The sequence below is a fragment of the Lates calcarifer genome, linkage group LG7_1 (assembly GCF_001640805.2).
Source record: "Lates calcarifer isolate ASB-BC8 linkage group LG7_1, TLL_Latcal_v3, whole genome shotgun sequence".
NCBI classification, from domain to species: domain Eukaryota; kingdom Metazoa; phylum Chordata; class Actinopteri; family Centropomidae; genus Lates; species Lates calcarifer.
Genome location: NC_066839.1, coordinates 6,000,037 through 6,009,080, shown reverse-complemented (window position 1 = coordinate 6,009,080; position 9,044 = coordinate 6,000,037). Strand labels below are relative to the sequence as shown.

The 9,044-nt window shown below is 38.7% G+C and overlaps 1 protein-coding gene across 2 annotated transcripts; it reads left to right on the top strand.

The window, feature by feature from the left end:
• The first annotated feature begins 3,336 nt into the window (after positions 1-3,336).
• katnbl1 (katanin p80 subunit B-like 1) lies at positions 3,337-8,406 on the top strand. Of its 2 annotated transcripts, none has more exons than XM_018682549.2 (10): positions 3,337-3,511; positions 4,107-4,231; positions 4,382-4,419; positions 4,624-4,909; positions 5,035-5,150; positions 5,245-5,295; positions 5,720-5,809; positions 6,123-6,227; positions 7,028-7,121; positions 7,785-8,406. In XM_018682549.2, the coding sequence occupies exons 2-10, from the start codon at positions 4,223-4,225 to the stop codon at positions 7,815-7,817; spliced, it is 822 nt and encodes a 273-aa protein (XP_018538065.1). In that variant the 5' UTR covers positions 3,337-3,511; positions 4,107-4,222; the 3' UTR covers positions 7,818-8,406. The 2 variants fall into 2 exon arrangements, with proteins under 2 accessions (XP_018538065.1, XP_018538066.1); XM_018682550.2 differs by having other exon boundaries at positions 3,338-3,511; positions 4,627-4,909.
• Positions 8,407-9,044: the final 638 nt, after the last annotated feature.

The window sequence follows — 9,044 nt, the reverse complement described above, 5'->3', positions numbered from 1 at the left end:
AGTATTTCACATTGTTTTCATTTTCATCCACCCTTTCAATTGCCACTTATGGCCTGTAGAGACAATATCATCCAGAGAAGATTCCACCTCAGGACAGAAACGCTTCACCATACGGTGCTGACGGCAATCACTCAGAATTGCTTTGTGTTTTTTGGCATTTATGTTGCCCACTAAGGGTTTCAGTGCACCCAAGACATGCCAGGAAATTTTCTTCCTTCGAAACATAACAGAGCAGCCACAACCACTCACTCAGCCTTGTGAAATGAAAGATATTGTGAAACGGATCTTGAAAGACAAAGTACAGGATCAAGGGTGTGCTACAGATATCTGTGATGATGGACAATGTTCACTCCATAAAGAACATGAATGAAATGAGTTGTATCTGCAGCAGGGGACTATGGTCGAGTCTCTTTAAAGCAACATTATGTAACCATTTTACCTTAAAATAACAGTTTCCAAATCATTTTGATGGTACACTGACTTGGGGAGAATGGTGCCTCTGTTATTCCCACTGGCTGCTTGAACGCCTGTTGTTGCACTGTGTAACTTTGGTGAGCGTGTACGATCTCCTGCTAACTGAGTGATAGCAGCTTAAACTGCCAGAGTCAGGCCCAACCATTACAAGAATAATGCTGAACTGTAGATCAGTTAAAAAGACTCAGAAGTTATTTAAAAACATCGTTCATGTCTGATATCCAGTGAGGAAACACTGAAAATATCAGTAATTTGGTGTGTTTGTTGACAGTGACTGCACTTCCAGCTCTGGAAGCTGGGGACCATGGGTCATATACACCATTCAGTCAAGTTTCAGTTCAGTGAGTGGGACTACACAGTTGGAGCTCTGCTCAAGTGATTGATAGGCTTTGTTTTCTGTTCATGAAAATTAGTGGCTCTGACTCCCAACCCGACAAAATGAATTGCCATTCACTTAGCTTTTGCTGAGCTCATTCCTATATTAATAGCACTTTCCACTGCTTTAATGTGACATTTAAACACTGTATGGATCTTTATTGGGTCTTCTTAAAAGCTTCTTTCAATTGATTGTCATTCACATTGTGTGACCAAGAGGGCTGGTTCCAAAATTTTCATCAAAATAAGAAAACTCTGGTATTTCTGTGTTTGTGTGTGTTGCTCATGCTTCAGCACACAGACAGCTGCAGATTAGCAACAGTCTGTCAGTAATCCATTTTGAGTGAGAGTGTGGCTGGGCAGGTGGGTCCTGTCAGAAGTCAGCAAGCTACAAATATCCATGCAAGTAAACCTGACTAAATATTTCCAAAACAAAATACCTCCGACAGCTGACAGAACTCATTTTTGAGAGACTGTGCTCAGACATATTTGTAAGCCTTAAATTGCCAGTTCCTATCCATGATTTAAATTCTGCTGCAGGAGAAAAGTTTGATGACCATAAACAATGACCAGATTCAGAGCTCAATTCATGAACAATTTGGTTCCAAGCAGAACAAAATAAATAAAACTCACATTTAAAGCAACATAATGCAACAATTGTACCTTAAAATAACAGCTTAAAAATCATTTTGATGGTACACTGACTTGTAAAAGGCTGAATGGTGCCTCTGTTATTCACACTGAGCACCTGTTCTTGTGCTGTATAACTTTGGTAAGCGGGTACGAGCTCCCACTAACTGGGTGATAGTTAGTGGCTTAAACTGCAGAAATCAGACCCAGCAATATCAAGAGTGATGCTTAACTGTATATCAGTTAAGAAGACCTAGAAGTAGATAAAAAACAGTGTACATTTCTGACTTCCAACAAAGAATTCAAAACGGCGTTTGGTCAGCAGATTCTCCGTTTATTGAATGGCTGTGAAGTGAAAACATGCAAAGAAAGAAAAAGTTCTGTATTATTTATCATCATTGTCTTGTTAAAGATATCAGAACGGGACAATATTATACTGACTGTAACAGATTTATATATAAGGGTTACTTAATGTGCAGTGTTTACATGTGGTCCTTCATGTATATTCATTGTCTTTTTGTCTTATATCTGCTGCAGGAAAAGCAAGAAAAAGAGTTAAAAACCAGACCACATCAGAGGTCAGAGGCTGAAACAGGAAAACATTACAGAACCAGACAGTATGTTGTCTCGGCTCCTTATTTAATCTGTTGTGTAACGTGTGTGTCTGTTTCCTTTCTTAAGGAAAATTGCTCAGGGTGTTGTGTTGTGACCAAAGGACCAGATCATTCAATTGTGAGACACAAAAAAAAGGTGGATGATCTGTATGGAAAAACCTTGTCAGCAGCAGACATTCAACCTTGTGTGTGCGTCTCAATAAACAACAGGTGTGTGGTTGCACAGTGTGGTAACCTCAGGCCAACTTTACATAAATAAAATGTAAATATAGCTCATGATAAAAATGTAAAAATTTACCAGAATTTCCTGCAGCTACACTTATTGAGAGCACTGAAAGCAGAAAGCTCACGTGTTTGCAAACAGTTGTTTTTCAGGATTTTGACAGAACCTATCTTTTCTGAAGAGTTTTTTTTTTTTTTTTTTTTAAGAAGAAACTTGAGTAAGAAATTAAAAAGGTAAAAGACAATAAGGTGGCTGGTTATATAATTTTGATAATTCAGAAATAGGCTTGATGTAAGTTTTTAAGAGTTTTAAGAGTCTGAAAATCTGATAAAACTGTATGTGTTGAATTCTGTTGTGTCTAGGACACAAAAATAAAACAAACCTCATTCATTTAACATATTTGACCAACAGCAAGATACACAAATTTGAAAAATATAATCTCTTTAAAGTATTTATAGAGAACTGTAGAAATGTTTTATGCTTTTTAGTTTTGTGTCTATAATGCAGAACCTTCAGGAGGTGTCTTTTCAGTTCCAAACTCACACTGCAACATAACATCAAGCCAATGTTGCAAAGACCAGAAGGATTCCTGCAACAGATGGTCTGGCCCCCACAGAGCCCTGATCTCAACATCATGGAGTCAGTCTAGGATTACATGAGGAGACATGAGGTACTTTAGTGCATAAAACATTTGCACAGTGCTAAGTATAATACTATGTATTGATTTAATTTCTTATTGATATATTCCATCGTTTATATATTTAATTTTCTCTTTGTTAATTTATTAACTAAGTCATTTATTCATTTGTTTTATTATATAATTATGACCTGCACAGCCCTCAATAGTCCTCATATCTCACCTCAGTGTTAATCAGTTTTCACTGATAAAAACACAAATTCATACTCAGAGAGAAGCCAAAGCATGGCACTCATTTAGACACTAGGTGGCGCCATGGCACACTACGACTTTAATTTTCGTAATGTCCAGCAGTCGTCGCTAAAACTCAGCTTTTCTTTGCCAAAATCAATCCCACAATCCTCGCTCTCACACCGGCGGTGTATTCATTTGAATGGTGAAACTCTGAAACGCTAGCAAACCTGCACAGAGAGGAGTTAACGCTTCAGTTCAACCAGTTTGTCACGTTTTGGATTTACACACCCGGGGAGACCTCAAGGCACTTCACAAAATGAGTCGGTTGGTATTGAACTTTAGAGTTTAACTACTGTCTGAGCTGCCACCCGTGAAACCATATGTTCCTAGTTGGCAGCTAGCTAACTAGCTAGGTAGCTAGCTTCCACTAGCGGCCCAGCTAGTTACTCACTCCGTCTCCGTGTATCCCTGATAGTTGAGCTAAGAGCTAACAGTTAGAGCTAACTGTAGGAATATGAGCTAACTTTAGCCACGAACCGTAACGAAATGCAGTGTTGCGCTCATCCAAACCTCGGATGTCTCATTTATAGCAGCAAAGAAACCATACAACCTTCATTTTAATCCACATATAGTGACCTTTGTGACTTTTGTTGCACCTCAGCTAGCTGACGTTAATGTTTAGTATCGCAGCAGCCAACGCCTTCTTAACAAAAACTAGCGTTTTAGTCTTGTTCATCTCATTTGAATGTTTGTTTTTAGTCTTTGTTAACCTCACTGCTGCATTTTAGATCACATGCTTCACCCAGCAAGTCCGACTGAAACTTATTAGGCCACGAAGATACTCTGACTTGTTGCAACTTATGAAATATAGATCTTTTTTTTCACACCAATGATTGTACCACACTTGTTTGTCCAACAGTGTCCCTTATTATGGCAGCTGGTGAGCATGTCTGGGATCGGAAAGTCTCTAAGGTCAACTGGAATGAATCCAATGGCTTTTTGTGACCCTGCCAGCACCTTTCTGCTGAAAAGAACATGAAGCAGGTATGGAGATGTGACAGCAAATACCATGACTTATTGTGTAAATAATTGTCCAGTTGTCTCTTAAATCCTGGTCACTGAGAAGTACAGTTCAGTGGTATTGTAGTAGTAGATATTGTAGTAGTGGCCTCATCCCCTATCCTTTTGTTTTAGGTGGATATTATAAATAAGGAAGAATTAGATAAAGACAGGTGAGTCTCTGATCCACATCTTGGGATTCATTTAATCATGATCACTCACTCACTATCTGTGTCCCACGGATCATCCCTCTTAGTCACTGGACCATTAATAAGGCACCTTTCCGTAACCATTATCACCGAGTCTGCGGCTTTGCATTATATGGTTTTCCAAAGCAAGACAGTTTTGCATCCGGTCCATCTTGATTTCCCTCTCAGCAGATTTCAAGTGCACTACGGAGTACACAGTCCCGGCACAGCGAAGCGATTGTCATCTTGCAAGAGGAAGGGTTGTCCACTGGTGGAGGTGGGCTTAAAGCTGCACCGCAAGGCATCAGATGTAGGCCGTGCCCGTGACCCCGGCATGGCCAACAAAGAAAATGAGCTGACGTGCTCCGATGATGTGCGGGGCATTCACTACAATGACAACTGCGGGCTCCCTGTGAACTCTGCAGAGGCCTCCAAGATGGCAGGGGCCAGCTCCAAGTACAGCGACTTTACTGAGGTGAGAGTCAGAGTTAAAGCTGTTACACCTTAGTGCTTTTCTGTCATAGTAAAAACTCAACTTTTTTCATTTTTTTACCGTTGCAGACTGAATTCCCTTTGTGCATTGTTTGTCTTTTTGTACAGCTATCAAAGGACCATGAGGCTATGACTCATGTCCTTTTTGGAAGAAACCTTCGACTAAAAGTGGCCCTAACACTATGGCGAAGAAATGCCAGTGAATTAGTGGCCTACCTAATAAGGTAATATTGACAAGTAGTATTGCATTTTGATGTTATACTCTTAAATTTTGACAACATACTTCATCTTTAATTATGTTTTTTCTTGGTTTCCCAGAATTCAAGACACAGGGGTGCTGCTTGACTGCTTACCTGTCTTAACAAACAAGTGAGTCTCATCTGATTTTTTTGATGTGTTTTCCCAATAAGAGCATGTAGCATCATAATCCAAATGTTGTTTTTGTGACATGACTTTCATGTATATGTAGATTAGGGTTAGGGTTAGGCAATAAGCCAAATTGATCAGTTAAGTTATCAACACTAGTTTCCTGGAGAGGGAAGTCCCTGTATGTTCCTCATGGCCTATGACCTATGATCTTTTAGTATTTAGGTAATAGATAATTAAAGAGAAGCTCACGCGCTGAAATCTGCTTCTCTTGATTGCAAACAAGCTAAAAGCAAAACCAATATTGCTGCTGTTTTTAACCTTAATTTTTATCCAGTGACTGTCGGAGGCTGAACTTACTCTACCCATGTGACCAGTGCACAGCTCTCTTGCTTATTTCTTCTTCTCATCTTTTGTGTCTCATCAGTCTTCAAACTGAAGCACCATGTTTGTCACTTGGCTGCTGCGTTGACCTCATGCCCCAAGTGAAAGTGATTCTTGCCAGTAAATACGAAGAGTAAGTGGCACAGAGGAATTGCGTACATGTTTACTGATCTCTATCTCTCTTTGACATTATATCTAGAAGAAGTGAGATTAAAGCGATTGGATTTGCTGTTTTATTCTTGAGGATGATGCACAACTCATCTAAGCTTTTCAACCTTTCTGATGAATAACTAATGAACTGAACTGAGAACTTATGAAACCTCTTTGATCAGTGGTGAAATGCCTTCAAGACTTTAACAGCAAAACCAGATGCCTTTGAGTTTGCAGTTCTAAATATTATATAGAATATATTTAACGTAATAATCTGATGTGTCTGCTTTTCACAGACACATAATGGTGGGTTTACACTGGGTTCAATCCGTCATCAGGAAATGGTGGCCAGAACTTTCAAAGAATGAGAAAAGACTGCGGGACAGTTGTTCAGAGGACAGGTGGGCACTGCATGCTTAAATACCATCTAAGACATGATCAAGGCTTAAAGGGTAGTTACAGCTATTTTCAACCATGGCCTCATTTTCCTAAATTTTGATTCTAAACAAATCTTTGTCATTGACTAACCTGTGCAACCAGTGGACAGTATTTCACTGGGTTAGAGGTAGAACTGAAACTCAAAACAGTTGCCACCAAAATGAGACACATCTAAATCTAAGTCAGTTAGTTGGAAGCATAACTTTCCTTTTAAAGCCTCATTCTGTTATGCAACCTGTTATCCTACCTCTGTCTGTGTTTCTTAGGAATGAAAGATGGCTTCAGATATGCTACTGTATTGATAATTAAGATTATTATTTACCCAACAAAAACTGCAACTAAATATTGCACTATGGCAAACGTACTTGACAGGTATTATAACTGAGTCTGTTGGCAGGTAAAGTAAATGTGTTACTCTGGAAGGAGTCAAGCTTGAGCAGCTTGCATCTTAGCTGTACTACTCCAGTACATGACTTTAAAATGTGATGATTTGAATGATTTTTGGTTTTCATTACTGGTACAAAAAAGACTACAAACATTGACTCATACAGTAGAAGATATTCATTAAACTCAAACATTTCTTTTTCTAGTCAGAGCTGATGGTGAAGTGCCACTGTGTTTACCATGCACTTGTTTTGAGTTGTTATCTGACTGCAGTTGTGGACTTGTAGCAGGGGCCAGGGGAGAGGGTGGTTTTGGGAGGGTCCTGTATACACCCACCACATGCTGCAATGGTAATGTTTGTATGTATGTGTTATTGCAGGAATATTGAAGTCATGAAGCAGCGGCTGAAGGACTTGTGGAAGGACGGAACCCGGTTATGTTTGGTTCCAGGATCTACAGGAGAACTGGCAAAGGTGAGAAGGGGTGTATTCATGATGTAGCAGCTGTAAAAGATTTGTTGAGAGTGGGAACATTACAGAAAAAAGGTCCTATATTTCTTCCTGTTAAGGACAAAACTAAATGAAAACAACTGCAGCTGAATGGGCATAACCTTGTAAAAGCTTTAAACACTGAACACTGTATCACATAGATATATATCTCTGAACTATTTTACCAGACTGCACAGGTGTTCCTACTGTTTAGTTTCTGCCCTCTGTTGATTTTGGGTGGACACGGCCCAGCCACTCCCATCCTAAAAAAACTTTAGTCCGCCATGAGATGAGAGTTTGTATTGTGTTTCATTTGTTTCCATCCACACATCCTGTTTCATGCTGAAATACAACAAAACACAAAAGAATATTATGATCAGAGCCAGTTCATGAGATCTCTGAAAGGAATTAAATTTAGTTTTAAGCAATAGATTGCAGAAAGCCAAATTAACATTGTTTAAATTCAAAGTTCACTGTGCAAATAATCCACTATGTTGTGTATAACAGAGTTAAGACTGAGAAATGTTTTTTCAGGGTCCTGTGATTTATTCATTGTTGATAATATGTAAAAACAAAGATTATTTTAACTCATACAGGATGCATCACTGGCTGTGACGACTAACGTGTTATCTTCACTTCATGTTGCAGGCCATAGAGGCTTATCTATCACAGCTGCCCTGACAGTTGTCAATGTAGCACTCTGAGGATGTGACCACTACTGCCTGGATCATGGCTGTGTTTGGAACTGATAATGATGCCAGAGAATTGGACTGGTTCATTCTGCCACTTAAACTCAAACCTCTTACTGGGACTGAACTTGATCATTCAGACAACTCCCTCAGTGAGAGCTGGAGACTCTTAAGGAGGGCTCTGAGAGCCTTTCTGCAAAAAAGAAAAAAAAAAAAAAAACAGCAAATGACTGCTTCACATTGAAGTGGACTGTCTTGTGAAGGGGCATGTTTAGTGGACCTCCATGAGACTGGGTGTTAACGTCGCTCTATGAAGTGCCAAGCTCTTTGTCTCTCACTACACCACTCTTTGCCATGGAATGCAAATGCACTTGTGGATGTAATGAATGCTCCGCTGTTTTGATGTTTTTTGCACCTGGGTTCTCCGGATTCAGGAACTTGAATCTGCAACAGTCTTAAGTTATTAGAGCTTGTTTTCATTTTGCCTCCTTATATGACATTTAACTGTATGATGTAAAATGTAAAAATAAGTGATTCTTTTAATCTTCTTTTAAATAAATTTGATAAAAATCAAAACTTGATTCTCTTATACTCTTTGTATTGTGTTTTATTGAGGTAATGTAGAATAAGAATGGGTTGTTATTTTGCAGGTGAAATTAAGCCTGTCAAGTGAGGTTCAAACAAATGTTTAGATATTCAGATGATTATTGCTTCAAATTTTGGTAAATAAAAGTTATGACATAGCATGCATTTAAGTAAACATATTTAATTGCTTTTCCCAAGTTGCTTAATAAGCATTTCAAAGTAGCCAAACAAGTTTTTCACCTATTCTTGTTTGCATTGGGTGTACTTTTTTGTCAAAACTTTATTAATCAATCACAAGTTTCCTGTTTTTCTTAAGATCCAAAAAGTAAATTAAACAGGGAATTCTTAAAGTCTTAAATTTCATTCACAACGGTCTTGAATGTTTTTGCTTGCTTTGTGTAGATCCTAACATTCATTACAACTTGATTATATGTGGTTGTGGGCTCTCAGGGGTAAATATACATCCATAAACTACAAGAGAAACCAGTGCAATAGACATTTGACTTTGTCATCCCCTGCAGAAACCCTGTTAAAGTAAACTAAGACAAAAAGGACCAGAGCAAGACGAGAATGCCACAATAACATTTAACTACGAATAAACTCTTTTCAAGGTGTCACTTCAGAGATTATCATA

Excerpts from the sequence above, each read along its gene's own strand:
- katnbl1 (XM_018682549.2), top strand. Across the intron at positions 4,420-4,623 it reads GAAGAATTAGATAAAGACAG|CAGATTTCAAGTGCACTACG; the intron begins GTGAGTCTCTGA and ends TTTCCCTCTCAG. Across the intron at positions 5,151-5,244 it reads TTAGTGGCCTACCTAATAAG|AATTCAAGACACAGGGGTGC; the intron begins GTAATATTGACA and ends TTGGTTTCCCAG.